Genomic DNA, 20,776 nt, shown 5'->3' on the forward strand with positions numbered 1-20,776 from the left:
GTATTCAACCTGCGCAGTGCGCTCCCCGGGCGGGTCAGCCTCAGCTGGCTGCGCACACCACCCGCCCGGCCGGCGAAGTCCAGTCCGCACCGACCAGGGCGTCTACACTGCGCACACCACCTGCCCGGCCGGGTCCGCACCGGTCAGGGCGTCTACACTGCGCACACCAGCCGCCCGGCCGGCGGAGTCCGGTCCGCACCGGCGAGGGCGTCTACACGCGGACACGGTGACGCCGCGGCCGGCGGGCGCAGCCAGCGCTCGTGACCCGATGAGCGGGGCCGCCGCCGCGCCCGCGCCCTCCGTCTCCGGGGGCCGCGCCCGCGCCCTCCGTCTCCGGGGGCCCCTCCCGGCCCTCTTCTTGGCCGCTTCCTACGGCGGCACCTCTGCTCCCGGTTCCTGCGCGCCCGCCGTCGTCAAGGCGACCGCGGCTTCCGGGCGTCAGGCGTGGCGCCGCTTCCGGCGGCGATAGGGACGCGCGCAGGTCAACGGTCGTGCGCCGGCCGGCCCCGCCCCGGCGCGGCGTTGGGGACGCGCAGAGCTTGGCGGCGTGGAGGCGCGTGGTGTGGCGGCGCGGCGGCGGGAGCTAGTGGTGCGCGTGGTGCCTGCGTTCTCCGCGGGCGGCGGGGCGGGACTGGCGGAGCCCGGCCGGAGGCCGCTATGTTGGGCCGGGCCTCAGGGGCGCGGCTGCGGGCCGCGCGGAGGGCGGGGGTGTGGGGTGGGTCCCCGTCGCCCCGGGACGACGGGAGGAATACCCTCGTGCGCCTGCTCGACGGGAAGCACGGGACCCGGAACTGGGTTCGGCTGCCGAGAGCTCCGAGGCGGCCGTCACTTCCGGTGGAGGGAGTGGGCATGCGCGGACCGGGCCTGGGCAGGACCGGGCTCAGCATCCTCCCTCATCCCGCCCAGGGACCTCCCTACGCGCCCCGTCCTCCCGCGGCCGCGCGGGATGGGCGTGTCTCGAGCCGGGCGGGGCCGGGCGGGGAGGGCAGGGCAGTCTTCACGACCCCACCTCTGGCTCAGGTGCCTTCGTTAGGAGCTTGATCTTCGGTCACGGGAGGTAAGCGACCATGGTGCTCGGTAGTTTGGACAAGATGGTTCAGCTCCAGAAAAACACCGCCAACATCAGGAATATCTGTGTTTTGGCTCACGTGGACCATGGTAAGAATCCCTTTTAAAGGCCGTCTTTCCGGGGACTGAGGGGCGTGTCTCCACCCGTGTCAGAGGAGCGACGCCGCGGGCGGTCGACAGTGATGGTCGCCGAGGAGCGAGTCTTATTTCCTTTACAAGTTTGATGTCAGAAGCTCGCGGGAAGGCGTGTGAAATGAACAGCTACCTAGTGGTTAGCGTTCTTCTGTGTCGTATACTGCACTGTTTTTAACGCGACCTTGAGTTTTTGTTAAAAATCTGAAGAGTTTTTGAAATGGCTTTGTCATAGGAAAAGCCTGTAGTCTTGACATAATGTTCTCAGAACTTATGTTTTGTGGTTCTGTTGAACTCAGCAGGGACTTAGTGAATATCTGCTCGGTTAAGGTATTCTGCTGGGTGTGTCGGAAGGTACAGACTTCTGAATAGGGCGTCAGCCCAGCTGTAGAGGAGACGGGGGCTGAGGCGGGGCAAAATGAGGCAAAAAGTAGATTGCCGGGGTCGGGAGAACCGGAGGCTCGGGAAGCTCGGTGTGGGTCAAGGAAAGGCGTCCCAGCATAGTTCGTCTTACCGATGACCCTGGAAGGGGAACCAGGAGGGCAGTGGAGACCACATTCCAGGCGGGAATCGTGTCAGCAAGGGAGGAGGGAATGTGTGAGACCGCAGCGCGGGACAGGGAGGGCAGGGTCGAGGTGGGGCAGATGTGGCTGTTACACCCAGACGTTGCTTCCTGCTCAGCCGGCTCTTGGCTTCAGGCTGCTCAGTTTGGGCAGCCACAGCAGGGTGCCAGGAGTGGGTGTGTGAGAGGAAGCCTGGTCCCCGTGCTGAAGGTGAGGGAGTCGCAGTTGAGGATGAAGAGTTGGGCGGGCGCGTCCCACAGAGCCTTCATCCTGGTGAGCTCTGGGATGGGGCTCAGTGTCCCGCTCTGCAGCCAGACCACCTGAGTGCGGAGCTCTGTCTCAGGTTCCTTTGCTCCTTGGCTCCAGTATCCGGCATCTGCTAACTGGGACAGAAACCGTCGCTGCCCTATAGGCCTGTGAGGGTTAAACGTGATGGTAGAGGAAGTCCATGGCAGGTACACACTTCGTTATGAAGACAATCATTAACATTAATCGTTAGGTACTAGGCAGCCACTGGGAGAACAGAATAAGTGCGGGTGTTGTAATCAAATCAGACGTTACAAAGGGCAGTCTGGTGGAAGTTTAGGATGAACTGAAAGGCAGAAAGGAGGTTAGGTGGCTGTTGCCTTTGATAAAATAGCTGAAGTGAAGAAGTATGGGAACTGAGAGGAGGAGTTAATGGGTTGCTTTATAGGTGAAGCTGACTGAGAATGTGTGTCATACAAATCCAGTGACCGACCCTGCCCCATGAGTTTTTCTAATTATGCTGCTCACATTTTGAGGACATGAGGTTCGACAACAGTATTTTTTTGCTTTGTGAATTAAATCGTGTGGCAAGTCAGTGGCATGTGTGTGTATAACAAATTACTTTTAAATTTACTTTTTAAAGTTATGTTAAAATAGTACTGTCCTGGAAAACCTGTCGTTTGTTTATTCATTCAACAAATGTTCATTGAGTGTTTCTTACATGCCAAGCATTGTTCTGGTCCTGGAGGTACAGCCATGAATAAAGCGGAGTCCCTGCTTTTGTGGCGCTTGCTTTCCAGGGGATCTGTGCTTGCCGTGCTTGGAGTGAGTTCTCCCTGGGGTGGCAGGAAGGCGATGCTGTGGGCTTGTGTGCTGACAAGACATTTGCGTGGCGCACAGGTGACACAGTGTTAAAGGTCCTCAGTGCTTCTGCTGATTGGTCTCTGGTTTGAAGTATTTCACACAGATTCCATAGCTTTGCTAAAATTCCTAGGCTGCAGTAGACTTCTTTGTTCTGAGGAAAAAACTCTCCTTTTGTTACTCCAACTCTCAGCTGCAGTAATTGTATATACGCCCAGCGTTCTCTGAACGAAGTTACCTGTCTGTACCACTTGAAATTGTGTCGACTTAATAAAGGTGACTATAAATGTGTACTTGAGTATACAAAGAATTTCTTTTATGGTAGAGCAGACTCCTAGGTCTCTGTGGACACTAGGTAGCATCAGTAGCTGCAGTGTAGCCGATGCCCTCCACAGGCGTACAGACAGTGGGAGATAGGGTAAATTTCCTGAATTTCTTTGCTAAGTAAGTATTTTTCTTGAGACAGTTTAACTGGCAAATGCCAGCTAATGCCATACGAGGAAACATGGCAGAAGATTATGTTCTGTTTCTTGGTGCTGTTTTACCCAGTATACTATTCAGACACAGAAATGATTGCTGTACTGTCCTTTTGTCCTTCTGAGCTATTACGGGTTTAAGTTTATAGGTGTGGTCACCACTATGGATATCGGATGATTGATGTAATAGTTACCATAAACTTGATCAAATTCTCGCAGGAGTGATGTGAGTAACTTTGTAAAAGTCGTTTGTCAAGTGTTCTGTATTTTGATTGGCACAGTGGTTTGTCTCGTCATGTAAGAGTCTGTGCATTTTACTCGGTGTAAATTATGCCTCAATTTTTAGAAAAGTTTTGTGCTTAAAAAAAAAAGTTGCTTGTCAACTTTTGAGATGAGGTTGACGCGATCCACAAGGGTTGGAGACGCGTATTACAGCACTGTGGGGCGCTGGGATGTGTCCTTCCAGATGCTGTTCTGTTTAAAAGTCTGATTAACTCTTTAAAACGCTTGTTATGTCTTGCTTCACTTAGTATAGATAAATAGGAATTCTTTGCTAAACCAATTCTCAGATGTTAGATCTGTAGATACAATCCATCTCCCCCTTAAAGAAAAAGGGGGGGGGCAGCCTGGTGACACAGTGGTTAAGTTCACACCTTCTGCTTCAGGGGCCCCGGGTTCACCGGTTCAGATCCCGAGTGTGGACCTACGCACTGCTCAACAAGCCATGCTGTGGTAGGCGTCTCACATATAAAGTAGAGGAAGATGGGCATGCATATTAGCTCAGGGTCATCTTCCTCAGCAAAAAGAGGAGGATTGACAGTGGATGTTAGCTCGAGGCTAATCTTCCCAAAAAAAAAAAAAAAAAGATTTGAATTATATTGTTATTTTAACAGGAAAAACGACTCTGGCTGACTGTCTCATATCTAGCAATGGGATCATCTCCAGCCGCCTGGCAGGCAAGGTATGTTGCTGTATTAGATGAATACTTGCTGCATTTGAGTAAGCTTTAGCTGTCTACAATGTGATAAACCATTTGCTATGTTCTTAGAGATCCAAGAAAGTATATAGCATAGTTCATGCATCTAAGAAGCTGTCAGTCTTTTTAGCAAGATAAAACAGGTGTTGAGAGGGGCCGGCCCGGTGGTACAGTGGTTAAGTTCACATGTTCCACTTCAGTGGCCCAGAGTTTGCTGGTATGGATCCTGGGCGTGGACCTACACACCGCTCATCAAGCCAAGCTGTGGCAGCGTCCCGCATAGAAGAACTAGAAGGACTTACAACTGTGATATGCAACTATGTCCTGGAGCTTTGGGGAGGAAAAGAAAAAGAGAAAGATTGGCAATAGATGTTAGCTCAGGGTCAATTTTTCTCAGCAAAAAAAAAGTTGAGAAAAATTATTTACATATTGCTCTATTTTTATAAGTGTAAAAATGAATTTTTGCAACCAGGCAAATGATAGCCTGGCATGATTATGGAAGATTTCACTGAGGAAGAGATTCTTCACAGCTGGATGAGTTGGGTGGTTGGAGGAGAAAGCAGAGAAACCATCAGATGGGGGAAATAACATGGGTAAAGTGGATGAAGGCTAATTTGTATTGTTGTGCTTGATTTGAGTGGAACATTTGCCTAGAGACTACTGAGAGAGCACGTGTGTTGTAGGGAGAGTGTGTCAGCTTATGGAAACCTTGAAGGCTAACCCAAGAACCCAAGGAAGGCTTCTGAAGCCTGAGACTTATGAAATGAAATTAAAGAGATCTTTGTTTCTATCTGTGACTTGAAAGAACTTGGAATAACTTATTTGCAGTAGAAAAATAGAGATATTTCTCTCCTTAATGAATTTAGGATATAATGAGCAGGATTTATCAGATAACTGGGAATAGAGAGAAGAAGAGATGGAGCGGCAAAATTGGATCATGTAGACCTAGGAGACCGTGGGAAGAGTTGGACATTTGAGGCGGGTTGGATGGGGAACTGGCACAAGATGGTGTCTAGAGGAGGCCAAAAAAAATCGGGGTTGAGTGAAATAAAGTGCTTACATTTTTCCTACTTGAGAAATTAGAGTACAATAACTAAAGTAAGTAGTGAAAGTAAATAAAGCACAAATTAATGCAGTGGAAAACAAACGTTTTATAGAAAAGATCAATGAAGCCACAATTTGTTCTTGGAAAAGACTAATACAGCTGACAAATATGATACAATAATGATGGACATGTTATTCTATGTTTAAAGAGTGAACCCTACTGTAAACTATGAACTTTAATTAATAATAGTGTATTGATACTGGGTCATTAGTTGTAATGTGTACTGCACTACACATTCATGCAAGGCGTGAATAATAGAGGAAACTGTAGTGGGGGAGGGGTATTTGGGAACCTGTATATGCTCCAATCAATTTTTCTGTAAGCTTAAAATTGCTCTAAAAAGATAAAGTCTATTAATTTTAAAAAAATTACTGGCACTGTAGACAATTTATGATTATCGTGATACAACTCATAAATATCTAGCAAAATTGATGAAGTGAAAAAGAAAAGAGGAAGGAATACATGATACTAGGAAAGAAAAATCCTGCAGCATAAAAAGGTAATAATGGGACATAATGAACAACTTCATGACAGTAAGCTTAAAAGTGGAGAAATGGAAATATGTCTGGAGCACTGTTACTTAGCAAAACGGAGTCAAGAAGAAATGAAAACATGAATAAATCTATCGTTGTTTAAGAAATTGGATTGTTGGCAAAAATTTTTCCACAAAGAAGTCCAGATGGCTTAACTCTATAGTTTTACCAAACCTTTATGAACCATTCCAAAGTACAGCAGAGGAAAAAACAGGGACTACTCTCCGAATCATAGGAAGAGGGCATAAGCTTGATCCCAGCAGTCTGTTAAGGATGATACAAGACAGGAACGTTATGCCATAACCTTATGGTTTTAGGTATAACAAAATCTGGAGTTGTGTAAAAAGTTCTTCATAAGTAAATAGGGTTTATCCTGAAGAATTCAAGATTGGTTTGCTGTCATTTCACCATATTAACAGATTAGAGGAAGAAAATCATAATCATTTCAGTAGATTCAGAAGACATTCAATAAAATTCAATATTCTATATGATAAGACCTCTTAGCAAAGTAGGTTTAGAAGAGAGTTTCCATAATCTGATACAGAGTCTACAGGAAGCCTACAGTGAAGATTGAGCTTAACAATGAAGTGTTGAAACTTTCTATTTGTATTCCAGAATAAGGCAAGGGTGGCTTTTGCACCCTTCTGGTCATTGTGTTACAGCTTCTGTTTTACATTCCACTGGAGGTTCTAGCTGCAACAAAAAGGCAAGACAGAAAAAGTATGAGTTTTGGAAAGGAAGAAACAGCTACACTATTAATAGATGACAAGACTGTGGGAAACTCAAAGAGTATACAGATAAATTGCTAGGATGTTAATAAGAATTTAACAGGTTTTAGGATACAAAAGTCATTGAAAATAGAGTTTATACATGAGCAATAAATAGAAAATATAATTTAAAAATGTATATCACTTAAATAGCATTAAAAGTGTACCTGTGAGATATTGGAGAAAACTTAAATAAATGAAGAGATATACCATGCTTGTGGATTGGCAGACTCAGTATTGTTAAAATCACAGATTTTTTCATGTTGATCTATAGATTTGGCAGTTCCAGTAAAAATTCCAATCTTTTCTTTTTTTATTTGAACTTGATATGCTGATTCTAAAATCCACACACAAGAGCAAAGGGCCAGTAATAGCCGAGGCGTGTCTGAAGAAGAGTAGGGTGTGCAGTGTGTCTTACCAGGTGGCAAGCCTCATTATGACTCTGTTGTAACTTGTGTTTTGCAGTCAGCTGAGGGGTAAAATTGACTGATGGCCCAGGATACCAGGCCTGGAAACAGCCTAATTTATCACAGACCTGGCATTTCAGGTCTGTAGGGAAAAGCTGAACCTCTCTGTACGTTGTCCGTGGACAGTTGGATATCTATGTGGGAAAAAAATTGGACCTCTATTTAATAGCACACACAAAGATCAACTGCACATAGTTAAAATACTTATATGTGAAAGGCAAAACTGTAAAACTTTTCGAAAATAATATAGGACAATACTTTTATGTCTTTAAGGGAAGATTTCTTATACATGACAAAAAGTGCACACCGTTATGTGAATGTTTGATTGGCTCAACTACGTTAAAACTAAGAACATCTGTTTATCAGAAGATGCCATAACAAAAATGAAGAGACAAGCGTGGTAACTGGGGGAAAATATTAATAACACACATATAATTGACTAAGGTCTACTATTTGAATACTATAAATAACTCCTATCCAAAGCAAAACAAACCTGTGATGCAACCATTAAAAAGATGGAGAAAAATCATGAACAAGAAACTCACAGAACAGGAATGCCAAATGGTAATACAGTAAACTCATAAAAAGGTACTCAGTCCCATTAATAATTGGAGAAATGTAAATTAAAACTTCAAAATGCTCTTTATCATCCATCTGATTTAAAGCATGAAGTCCGACGGTATCGAGTGTTGCTGAGTTTGGAGGCAACAGAAGTGCTGTGGCACTGCTCAGAGCATGGGGTAGTCCAGCTCTTGTAGAAAACAAGTGGGAGCATCGAGTAAGGTTGAAGATGTGCACATTTAATAACTCAGAAATTCCATTCCTGGCTAGTGTACCAAGGGACACACACCTGACTGGTAATAGCAGCTCAGTCACAGTTACAAAAAACTAGAATCAGTCTACATGTCCATCACTAACAGAACAGATGAATGAGGTGTGGTGGATTTGTGTGGTGGAGTCCTATGGTAATGAGAATCGATGAACTACAACTACATCCATCAGTGTGGATGAATCTCAGGAATATAGATCAAAGACAAAGTGACAGAAAAATACATAAATATATGTGTATTTCCATTTATATAAGGCCCCAAACCTGCAGCTCTAAGTGATGTGTTGTTTAGTGATACTCTCAGTTTTTAAAATTATAAAGAAAACAAGCAAATGAACAAGATAAAATTCAGGATGGTGGTTACCTCTGAGCTGGGGGCAGAGGGGAATTCAAAAGTAACAGAAACCTTTTTTTTTTCCTTTCTTAAGTAGGATGGTGCATACGCAGATCTTCATTGTCTTGTTATTCTTCATGCCCTATACATGTTTTGTATAAATTCAGTCCTTAAAAACACACACCTAGAGAAGAAGAACAGGGGGCTGAGAGTTTTGGAGGAAGGCCCTCGAGGTCAGAGCGGTGCAGGGGAGCCAGCGGTGGGATCTCAGGGGAAACAGGAAGGAAACTAGGAGAGTCCACGCTCCTGGAGGAATTGCACGTGTGTGGCGTGTGCATGCGCACACGAGGGTCATCAGCACCTCTATGCAATACCACACCAATATCGGGAGAGCAGAAGGGATAGCTGTGTCTGGCCGCAGGTTGTTGGGAGCTTTTAGGAATTTGCTTTTGCCTGAGCTGTGGAAAGGGACCCTTTCTGGAAGTTGAGGAGTTAATGTGGGTGAATGAATGTGGCAATCCTGTGTCGGTGAGTTCTTCTCAAGGCTTTTGAGTGGAACAGATGAGTGAGTGTGAGGTTAAGAGCTTTTTGGGAGTTTGGCAGCAGAGAAATAGGTGGGCAGGGACAGGTCCTTCTGGGAGGGAGGGAGTCAGGCGGTGGGCAGGGCTAGGCTGAGCAGAGCCGGGAATGAGGGGTGGTGTGGGCGCAGACCTCTGCGAGCCTTCTTCAGCCAGGTGCTCATGTGATCGGACCTTCTGCTGTGCCGCTCTTTCCTAAAACTGAGTTTAAACTGTGCTAATTTGGGAAAAGGAGTGAGGACTTCTCCTGCCTCTAGAGACTGTCTGTTTCCATGTCTGCTCAGACTTTGTGGAACAGACTATGAACCGGGAGAGAAGGGCCGTGTTCTTGGTGAACAGAAGGAATTTAAGTGTTTGAAGTAAATGTCCAAATCATTCCCTTTTAATGTTGTATTTTAATTCATTGGGCAGTAAGAATGCATGTGCTGTATTTTTACAGTTAAGGTACATGGACAGCAGAGAAGATGAACAGATCCGAGGGATCACTATGAAATCCAGTGCCATTTCACTCCATTATACAGAAGGTAAATCAGTCTGTGTCTTTAAGAAAATAATTCCGTGTCCTTTCTCTTCCTGAATTAATTGTGTGCCTCGGTTTCTTTGCTTTATGTTCTGCAAATTTCCTTTTGGCCCCTCCAAATGATCTGTTGTCAGAGTCCAGCTGTCCAGACCTGGATGCAGATGGGGATGGTTGACTGGCCTAAGAGCAGCGCTGGCCTTTCACACCTGGCCCTGTGCACCAGGCGATGGGATGGGTGTCTTCCTGAGGAAAGTCAGAGTCCTAGGGCCTTGCTGGTTCAGCCCTAGTGCTCCCTTTCCTGGCTGGTCCTTGTTCTGTCCCGTGGCCTGCATATTGGGTTTAGAGTCTTACTTAACTGTGGGTTTCCATGATCCTTCAAGCTTGCTGTCCCCAAGTCAGAATGTCATTTTGACAGTAACACTTCTAGGAATTTATCTGACAGAAATCGTCATACAAATGTCATACAGAGTTCTACCTGTGAGATAGATGTTCATTGATATTCACCAAAAAGTCTGTGTTAGTGAAAAAACGCCAACAACCTTAATGTCTGTCCTTGGGAAGTGGTTAAGTAAACCTGTACCACCGTGTTGTGAAATGCTGTGCAGCTGTTCACACAATTGTTTGATCTACATGTAATTATATAGAAAAACATGCTAAGAGACAAAAAGCAAGTTGCAGAGTAAATACTTGTAAGATATGAATGTTTTGGTAATAAAAATACATTATGCATGTAGATAAAGATGTCTGGCAGGACACACACCAAAATCTTAACAGTAGTTATCTCCAGGGGCTGGATTATGCGAAACTTGCACTTTTCAAAATACTTATTTTTTTGTACTGTTTGAAAATTTTACACAAAATGTGTGTTTTTGCAGTTAGAAGAAAATAGTAAAGATATATTTTATTCCCCTATTGGCCTGACGTGTGGTTTGTCCTTCATAGTGTCGTTATCTCTGGTGCTGACACCAAGGGACGCACCCTGTGAGGCATGACGGTTCCCTTTGAGGGGAGTCTTGGAATTATTTTTGTACTAAACCAGTTTGAAGCTCTCAGGTACATGAATTCTCAGTGTTTAATATTTAAAGTAATGCCTTGTTTTTTAAAACTACCTCACATTGTAAAGGATCCGTCCTCCTTCTGTGATCCAGCGAATGGGTCAGTGGTCAGTTTCTTTCTCTTCTCTCCTTATTTTTATAGACTTCAGAAGATCTGTCGCTGTCCTTTCTCTATACTCACATCATTAGTGAGTTTTTATTTGAAGATTCCTCTAGTGTCAGTTTTAGTTGCTCTCTCTGCACTTTGGCTCCAGTTCCCCCACCCCTTTGTTTAACTGTCTTACTAAGGTTTACGTGGCATTCACCTGTTCCAGTTCACTTTCGTCTTTCTGGTATGGGACTGAGAGAGAGGGGCTCTAGGACCTTGGGGACTGAGGGGTCTCCCATCTGTTCTGTTGGACTCTGATCTTGGGCATCTCGATCTCGGTTTGCTTTAGATAGGCTTTCTTGATTGCACAGAACAGAGACTTAAGCCAGCTTGGGTTGGGGTGGCTTATTGAAAGAATATGCGTGAAATGATATTGGAAACAATATTCAGGAAAATCAAAAAGCAGAAGCGCTGTTGGAGTGACATCTCATAGAAATTGAAATCACCTGTCGATTCTGGACCCAAGATTGCCATAGAGACCATCAGTAAAAGTTGGACCTTCCGTCTGGAACTCCACTGCTGTCTTTGGGTTGAGTTCTGTGTTTTTCTCTCTCTTATTACCCTATAAGCCTCTTGCTTATCTCATAGCTTTTGCCTGCTCTTAGTGTCTCCATGCTCATAATCCCACCTTGCCCTGACCCTTCTTCTCAACTCCTGTTTTTTCGCCTTATTTCCATTGCTTACAGCTTCTTTCTCTTGTGTTTCTGAGCATACGCTCTTAAGAGCAGGACATGGCCCAGCTCGTCTCCTTATGCCAGACCATGGCAGAGGTTGCACCTATGGGTTGGCCACCCCTGGGTTAGATGGTCACCTCCCAGTCTGATCAGTGGTTGTTGGAGTGGTGTCATAAAGTGTCACAGCTGTTTCTCCGTGAGCATGACTGCACAGAGGGGCTGTGGTTAGGCAGTTATCACACGTGACAATTGGTGCAGAGCCTTGCTTTCCACGTCTGCAAGATGGGGATAGAAGTTGGGGATGTTGACTGAGAGGTATGCTCTCAGAGCACCTGAGAGAGGAGGTATATTCTTATCTGTCTCAGTACTGATGCTCTGGAGGGGGTGTTTCCTGCTGTGAAGGTGGGATAGTCTGAAGGGGAGACCCCTTCTGGAGGAGGGAAGCCTGCAGGTGGAAGAGACTCTACAGGTGGATTTTGTTCACCATGTCTTCCCCTCCTTTCCGCCTCCTTCCAGATGCTCTCTGACTTGAGAATCTCTGTACTGAATGTTAAGTAAGTCCTTTCTGCTTCTGACTCCTAATTTTTTCAAATCCTTATTTGGATTGAAAGATAAGGTATTTTTCTAGTTTAAGGTAAATAAGCTTAGGAAAACCATGCATTATTATAGAAATGATGTTGAAAACTATCAGTGTGATACCCTATCTTAGCGTTTTCCAGGGGCCTAGTTCTTCCTTGAGAAAATAGAGCCTCTCTCATCTTTACATTTGTGACCACAATTTTGCTACAAATGTTGGGACCATATTGTTAAACCTTGTTATTTTCCTGTTTCTTACCCACCTCTTTTTGTGCTCCTCCCACAAGGATATCATACATTTATCTGATCATTTCAAGAGTTAGGAAATACACCCAAGAATACACATTTTGTAAAAAATCCTAAGGGGATATAATACCTTAGAATCCTTTAGTCTAGAATCTATTCAAATGGTTTGAATCATTTGAAATTCATGGACTATTCTTTGAATGATCTCAAAAGGCATATTGCTGTCATTTCTACTCTGTAGCCATTCTTCATACCACTGAGCAAATAGTGCCATTGCAGAACTTCTGAAATGGACTTTTCATTCTAATTTATCTTTTTAAAAATTTTAAATTTACAAATTTATGTTTACTATAGAAAATTCAGTATGTTATAGTATATACAGTAAAACACAAGAATTAAAATCATTCCTAGTTTCACCACCAATTGTTTTGTTTTCAATTTTTATATTTAATCCAACCATAATTGTGCATGTGTGTGTGCACGCGTACAAGCTGTGAGGTAGATATCTAACTTAATTTCCCCCCAGTAGTTAACTGCTTATTCCAACACCAGTCACAGGTGATTGTGAAGTGCTGTATTCTTAGTTCTTGGTGTGGTGTTGGCGTTGACCTATACGTGAGGGAAGCAGTCTGGGGGAGCTGTTAAGGGCTGCAGAGTGAACTATGCCCACCCTTTGAAACACCCTCTCCACTCCTCCGGGTGGGGGCAAGTGCCATTCAGCTCCAGCTGATTGATGCCTGTGGGAATCGGTTTTTTCAAGAAAAGTTGACGTCGAGATTTTTGGTAAAATCTTCCAGTTTTTAAAATACTGACAACTTATTTAAAAATTGTTAAATACCACGTAGAACAAATCGCAGTGGGCTTTAACCTACAGACTTTTAGTTCGTAACTTCAGGCATAGGCTCGCTGACAGCCTGGTTCACTGGGACTCACCCAAGTGGCAACCACATGTAGCTTGTATGCACTCCAAATGTGGAGACCACGGATATGGCAGGACTTTCTGCGGAGATGCAAATGCAAGTTCACCTCTTTGTAAACCCCAACTTAGGGGCTAGTAGCTGTGGGTGGGTGGAAAATTTATGCCCCTGTTGGTTTCAGCTCTTTTGCTTTCTGGTCTTGATCTCCAAAGACGAGGCCATGGGGAAACTGACTCACACCATCCAGATTCACAAGGCCAGTGTGTACCAGGACGTTGTCTTTCTTATTTAGAGGCAGTAGCTTCCCTTTCTGTCCATGTAGGTGAGCATTAATACATGGTCCTGCTGTTGCTTAGTCCTTTGGGACTGAGGCTGGGAGGGAAGAGTTCCATTGTCCCTTGTTTGGCTGAAGATTAGATTTTTTTCTCGGAGGATAATGAATGCTTTACTTTGTGACACATTCAGCTGATGCCAGGTCTAAGAAACCAGGTATGTGATGGTTTGATCCTCAGCTAGTTGCCTCATGTGCATGATTTTGTGGATCCTACAGCGACCCTTGGAGATGGATATTATCCTCACTTTACATGTGTGCAAAGTGGAGTTCACAGAGGTTAGGAAACTTTCCCAAGGACAGAGCAGTTAGCAGGTATGGTTCTGGGGACCGAGTCATTACATTTCCAGCCTGTTCACTGGGACTGGGAGTCTCGGAAGTAGGTCAGTCCAGCCCATGGGGGAGTCTTGCTCATTCTCTCTAGCGGCTCTTTTGCGCTTTCTGGTCTCTTCTCATCCCCTCCCCGACAGTCTCAGCAGACATCCTTGCCTTCTGTTTCACAGAAAATGGAAGAATTCTCTCAACTGCTTGCCACTGCACCTCACAACGTAGTGGTGTTAGTATCTTTGCTTGCCCCCATCATTGTGAAAGTCCTGTGCTCTGGACTTATCTACTGTTGATTATCTTGTTTCCTGTATCTTCAGCCTCTCCCTTCCCTTTGTCCTGATGCCTTGCCATCAGCTTTTAAGCATGTTCAAGTCTGTCTCATCTTAAGAAATATATATATACACACATATATATCGTTGTGTCTATATGTGTGTGTGTGTGTGTATGTATATATCCTTTTAGCTCCATGTCCCTCTGCACAGTCTTAGTCTAGGTACATCGCTGTTACTCCTTCAGTTGCTCTGATAGTAGAACCTGTGCCTTTTAGTAATGGCATATATTAACAATGTGAAATTGAGTGAAAGATGGTTGATCCTTGATCTCTGACTTTCCCTCCAGGGTGATGTAAGCATAGAGAGATTTCAAGCAGGTTGCAAAGGTTTGGAGCCCTTACGTGTGTCCCAAGAAGTGAACATCTACCTTTGTTATTACAGGGTTTCTTATTCTGCTCTTACTCTTTTATCCTTCCAAGCAAAAATGCCAATGAGTAGAAGAATCAAGACGATGTAGGCGTGTAATTACTAGCTTTACTAGCTACACAGCAGGATGTCAAAGATGGAGAGCTTCTCAGTGATGTCAGAGTTCCAGTGTGGACGTAGTACTAGGTGGCTACATGCACTGGCCTTATGCTGAGAGAAACCAGAAGCAGGAGAGAGAAACCGTAATCAGAAGTGGCTCTGACCTGGTCTGGTTTGTTTCATGTTGGAGGAAGGTCTGGAGAGAACTTTGGGATAGGCTTATGCAGCAAGAAAACTTAACTTATATGTGATTGGTTGTAGTTGTTTCTAGATCCTTGTTCCCTCATTCCTCCCTGAAACACCTCACTTTTGACATTTGTACCATCAGAGTCAACCACCCACAACCTCTTGTTGTGGCAGCTTTCTCATGAGGACACAGTCGGTTACCCTGCCATGCGTGTTACCTCTGTCAACACACAGGAGATAAAATGGGCCGTACGGTTCTGTTAAGGAGTAAACTGTATTGTGGACTTGCACCTTCTGTTCTGTATATTGATGTAAAATGTATAAGGGACAGTAGTGGTAGTTCCTGTGGGAGCTCGTGGTTGCTCTGTAGTTGGCGTGTAGTTCATGTCCACACGTGTTGCATGTTCTATGAAGAAAGTACTCAGGGACGTGGCGCAGCTAACTCAGGTCCTGTCTCTGTTGCTGAGACTTGTGTTGTTAGAAATAGTGTTCTTCTACTGATGCTCTGAAACAAAGGATGCTTGCGCGGAGTACGGATCTTCATCCACAGTTTGAGTGTTTCTCTCTTCCTTCATTTTAAGGAAAGTTTCCTCTCATCGGCTTTCTATGTGTGCTTTAGTGAGCATCTCCAATGTTCTGGAAACTGGACAATGACCTCCTTACATGAAGTTTTACCGTTCGCAGAGGAGATATTTTGGCAGGTACTGGTGACAAATGTGTGCCTTCAGTGAAACCACCACCCCGGTACTTTAAAACCAGAGGACTCTATGGGCAAGGAGGAGGGTCTTTTCCATAACTCTGTTAGCAGCAGAAATTGTCTGAAAGATGTCTCCCATAATTAACTTCAGGTCTTCCAACTTTTTTTTTTCGGTTACCTGGAACATAAAAAAAAATTGGATTGGGGCTCAGCTGCCCCTGAACTGAGATTTGTTTTGGAACGCCTGGGAAATGAGGCAGCAGAAGTGGCTGTCCCTTGATGCCGTAGCAGGGATGAGTCCAGTACACAGCTTCAGGACTGCGTCACACGTTGGAAAGATCATTTAGCATGCCTAAAAGGTTATAATTTCCATTAGCAGTAATAATATCTAACATGGTAAACCCCACAGCTGTTTGTGTGTGTGTCTTTCTCTTTGATCCTCACACACAAAAGGTGGTAGATGGCGTTCGAGGAAGCAGGTCTCCCCGAGGCATAATGTGGCTGAAGTCACAGCAGAGGAGTTGTGCCTACAGCCTGTTTTTCCTCTAAAAGATGTTGGACTACTTTTCACCTCCCTTTGAAATTTAGTTTGGAGTTATTTGGAAAGAGTTAAGATGAAAAGGTCATTGAAAGAGGAGTGGGAGACCTGGTTCTGTGCTGAGCCCTGCGTTTGTCAGCTCTGTGACCAGCCGTGGCTCTTTCCCTTTCCCACGATCAAATACATTTGAGAAACTCGCTTAGACAAAGTTGGACAGGCTTCCTTGAGTTTTTCTGAGTCTTTAATATGTACGTGTGTTGTGAGCCTCTGCCCTCCTCCCCCAGGGCTGGCCTAATTTTCCAGTTATTTGATCACATACTCTTATTTTTTATTTTGCATATTTTTAGGTGGAAACACTTGATATATAACTAGCTTTCTGTTCCCTTCTAGAGCTGAACCTGCTGTCCCTGAATGAATTTCAAGAGGTCTGAATTGGATGCATAATTGGGTGGTGTAGATAGATAGATATGGGTGGATGGATGTTTGCTTTTCTGGGTGTTCTCTAAAAAGTCTGTAACCCAATACGAGACAAGAGCACTGTTGTATAGGAAGCCCGAGGTTTCTATATGAGAGTGTCTTCAGACTCTGTGAAGACAGCAGACCCAGCCTCGGAAACTTCTGCATCAGGTCCAGGTATTGTCAGGGTAGGAAGGTGCTTGTTGTTCTCCTGCTCTAGAGCCTGGGGTTTGGCCGGATGAACATGCAGGTGTCGTTTCCCCAGCTGCAGAGCTGGGGAAGGAGTCTCAGCCCCTTCTAGGCAGCAGGTGAGTTCCTTAGACCTGGCGTGTCCTGGCCTGCTGCTCATGCTGTGGCGTTGCGTGAGTCTCTCCTTTTGACAGACATGCTAGTTTACCTGTGAACTGAAGGGTGTAGGCTAAGACATGCCAAGTGGTGTCAAGAGCCTCACAGCTCGTGTTTTCTGTGATGGGAGCTGATGGGGCCTGAACGTGCTGCAGCTGCTGACTTTCCTCTGGCTTGTTTGATGAGGCCCTGGTGCTGATCAGAGGGTGGCTGGGAGAGTGGTGCCCTAAGACCTGATGGTGGCAGGCTCTGTTCAGGTGCAGTGCTGTCGTTCCAGGCCCCTGGCTCTTGGACTGACTGGATTTTCCTCTCAGGTATCCTCAGTCTCCTCTGGTTGCAGCCTGGAACTGCTGGGTGCCGCAGAGCCAGGTTCCTATAAGGCGGTTTGCATGGAAAGACCAGGGCACCAGGAGGATGGTATTTAAGAAGGCAGCCTGTTGCTGATTGATGGCAGTCTCTCCGAGCCCTAGTGCACTTCAGGATCCATAGCCAGTGTCGGAAACACTACCAGGGGCATCTCAGCGTGTGAGACGAGGCCTCTGCCTCTTGAGGGTCATGTGAAGGTGTCTTTGCAGTCAGAGGGTTTGAACCTGAGCTGTGCCGTTTGAACTGTTTGATGTTAGGCAGTTTTCCTCAGAGTTGGGCTCTCACTGGATTTCTTGGAGAAAGGCGTTTAGCTTTTCTGTGCCCTGGTTTCCTGCTCTGTGAAATCAGGCCAGTAGAAGCAAGTACGGCAGAGGGTGGTTGTGAGTAGACACTGGATAATGTCTGTGAAATACCTGGAGCCGTGCCCGGCACAGAGAGACGGTCCACAGATGTGGGCTTTGGCTGCGGCTGCTGTGTTGTTGCTGTTTCATCATTGTCAGTGTCACCTGGGGCAGAAGTCACGTGGTCAAGGTGTTAAGGTTACACGGGGGAAATTCCTTTAAATGGCCTATAAATTATAATATTCAGCCCTTTAGCGGTTCTGGAGCACATGGAAGTTGAAAAACACTGAGCTGAGAGGAGGCACTGAATAAAGTATATATGTAGGTGTTTGAGCATTCAAATAATTATTTTGCCTTTGACAGAATTCTATCAGATTTAGCAGTAAAAGAGGAATAAGTGTATAGAATTCTAATGAATTTGTTTTGTTCTGCTGCTTTTCTTAATAATGTTTTAATGGGAAGCCTCTGTAACCTAGCGTGGCCCTTGTTCTGGTTTGTCTGGGACCGACTTAGGAGTTAGTGGGATGGGAACTGACTGGGGTGAGGTGGCATGTGAGACTTGGCGCTGAAACTGAACAAGTCAGCCTGAGTTGTCACCCTCCTGTGATTCGAGTGCTCTTGTTTGTTGTGTGGGGATTAAAGGAGGTGATGCATGTGAGAGCACAGAGGTCACTGCTGGGTGCACAGTAGCTGCTCCTTAATTGCGTGGATCAAGTGTGATGGTGACTGAGCACTCACAGCGCCCTGCGTAACTGTGGGGAGTGTGGCCGGCCTCTCTGTGTCTCTCTGCACCGGCCCATCCTGCGCTGGCCCCTTGGAGCAGCTCTCTCAGCGCTGGCTTTTCTCGGTCTCAACTGCTGACCTGTGAAGTGAGTGCAGTAACGTGTGTCTCCTAGGGTCTTGTCAGGGTTCAGTGACGTGCAGCCAGCCTGGCGCCTGGCCAGCGGCAGCCCTTCTTCTGTGGTGGTGACTGTCAGAGTGATAACGTCCTGCAGCCTTCATACAGTTGCTCTTTGGTTCAACAGTTCTGTCCACGGGAGTCCTGACTCAGAACCATAGCTGCTGACCGGGCTTTCAGCTCCTGACACTCTCGTCACTGCCTTATCAGAAGCGTCCTGTTCCAGAATGCCGAGGAGGCCTGCGTTCACCCGTGTGACTGACGGGCCTGTTCTCACTTCACACAGGTCGCGAGGAGTACCTCATCAACCTGATCGACTCCCCGGGGCATGTGGACTTCTCCTCGGAGGTCTCCACAGCCGTGCGCATCTGCGATGGGTGCCTCATCGTGGTGGACGCAGTGGAGGGAGTCTGCCCGCAGGTAGTGGACTGTCCTGTGAGCGTGCTCACCTGGGCAGCAAGGGGGAGGAGGGACTGACGCGGGTCGCTGTGTGCCGTGTCAGCTGGCACATTTCACACTTGGCAGTGTGTGTGTGGGGGTTAATCCCCTGAGTTTTGAAGGGACCTCAGAGAGGACGCCTTTAAATTTAGACGCTCTGGAGTGTCTGTGACATCCTTTTAGAGAGGGACTCAGCAAGAATGGGGGAAAGGGTGAATTTTGGGGGATCTGGAGGTTTTATTCCAGTGGGAAGGTTTCTGAGCTGAGAGATTGTTGACAGCAAGATGCTGAGCTAGTTCTCCTGGGTAAAAGAAGTTCTCTTCTTTGGCTTCTGGTCCACACTTACGCCTCTGCTTGCCTCCGCACACTCCCTCCCTCCCTCCTTCCTTCCTTGACTCTCCCTGGTCCTTGTGTAGTCTTTCTCATCTTTTCCAGAGCTGGAAAAGCCCCTCAGGCCAGAGCGAACATGGGGCCCTGGGACTCGGAGCTCAGAGTGCTCTCTACGTGCAGTTCTTTAATAAGTTTTTTTTGAAACTTTATATTTTATCTTTAAAAAGGTTGTCACCTTTGTATCCTACTTCTTAATTTACCCGTATTTGTTTCAGTGTTTTTAAAACAGAGTAAAAAAAGATTTAAGTTACCCAAATGGAGGAAATGTGGTAATTCTGGGACAGGCTGTAATTATCCTGTTGCTGTGTCTGAGTTCCCCTGAGGCACTGGTGCCGACTTGAGGAGCACAGCCACAGCCTGTGTGGTGTCTGGGCGTCCTCATCTGAGGGAGATCAATGCACCTGCCTTCAGAATAGCTGCGTGTTAGCTCTGCGAGTTGGGGGTTAGACCAGGGGCATGTGTCCAGGGGACTTGTGGGGAGTGTTCTGTTTTTGACCTGTGTGTTGGGTGTTTATTTTCTAATTATTAATTAAACTCTGTGTGTGTGTGTAATTCCAGCAAAGGTTTTACCATCTTATATACAGTTTTATTTATCCTTCTCAAATAAATTGTGCCGTCCATAAAGGGAAGGCGGTGTCTCATCTGTGGTTCTTTGCTTCGGTGTTACCCACTTCAGGCAGGTCTAGAGAACACCTCTGTCTGGCTGGCGTGATCTGAGTTGTGATAAAGCAGTATCGAAATGAGCTGATTATTAACCAAGATTTTCTAATATGCTTGAATGATGTCAAATCATGAGTTTACATTTTCCTTTCTGTTTTAATTAGACACAGGCAGTTCTGCGACAAGCCTGGCTTGAAAACATCCGTCCAGTTTTAGTGATTAATAAGATAGATCGCCTGATAGTGGAACTGAAATTCACCCCCCAGGAGGCCTATTCTCACCTCAAGAATATCTTAGAACAGGTATTTTATCCTTTACTTTAGTATTTTAAAAATTAGGGCTCAAAGAAGACTTGTAAGGAAGTTGCCGAGTTGATTATGAGGCACAGCTACAGAAAATTCTCTTATTTATGACTTTTCCACTGAAGATTTGTGTGTTGGAGTTATCATGACAGCAGAGGCGACAGGACAAGCATCCTCTCGGGAGTCCACTCTATCTCCTGGAAGCATCCTTCAGTATCAAGCTTGGACAATAAGTTTTCATGTGCTTTTGTTTAAAGTCTTGTAGTTTGGTTCCAAAGTGAAGCAATATTGAGAAGCTCTTTGGGTTTTTTTTGTTCTTTTTTTTTTTTGGTGAGGGAGATTGGCCCTGAGCTAATATCTGTTGCCAATCTTCCTATTTTTGCTCGAGGAAGATTGTTACTGAGCTACCATTTGTGCCAGCCTTCCTCTATTTTGAATGTGGACACTGCCACGGCATGGCTCGATGAGTGGTGCATAGGTCTGTGCCTGGGATCTGAACCCACGCACCCCTGGCTGCAAAACCAGAGTGTATAAACTTAACTGCTACACCACTCGACCAGCCCCTCTTTGGTGTTTTTATTACTGTCTTTAGATGAAATTTTACCCAAGCATTCATTCATTCATTTATTCAGC

At 45.6% G+C, this 20,776-nt stretch overlaps 1 protein-coding gene across 7 annotated transcripts in view; it reads left to right on the forward strand.

Moving 5' to 3' along the window:
- EFL1 (elongation factor like GTPase 1) overlaps positions 1-20,776 on the forward strand; it is a 113,437-nt gene continuing 92,661 nt past the window's right edge. The window contains exons 1-6 of one of the 7 annotated variants that reach the window (XM_014827774.3): positions 1-589; positions 1,021-1,158; positions 4,240-4,307; positions 9,375-9,459; positions 18,640-18,773; positions 20,006-20,143. In XM_014827774.3, coding sequence (XP_014683260.2) covers positions 1,068-1,158; positions 4,240-4,307; positions 9,375-9,459; positions 18,640-18,773; positions 20,006-20,143 — 516 coding nt within the window. In that variant the 5' untranslated portion in view covers positions 1-589; positions 1,021-1,067. Of the gene's footprint in view, positions 590-771; positions 1,159-1,224; positions 1,340-4,011; positions 4,079-4,239; positions 4,308-9,374; positions 9,460-18,639; positions 18,774-20,005; positions 20,144-20,776 lie in introns of those variants that run through there. The other 6 variants (XM_070494129.1, XM_070494142.1, XM_044760276.2 and 3 more) reach the window with 6 other exon arrangements.

The sequence above is a fragment of the Equus asinus genome, chromosome 2 (assembly GCF_041296235.1).
Source record: "Equus asinus isolate D_3611 breed Donkey chromosome 2, EquAss-T2T_v2, whole genome shotgun sequence".
Classification (NCBI taxonomy): domain Eukaryota; kingdom Metazoa; phylum Chordata; class Mammalia; order Perissodactyla; family Equidae; genus Equus; species Equus asinus.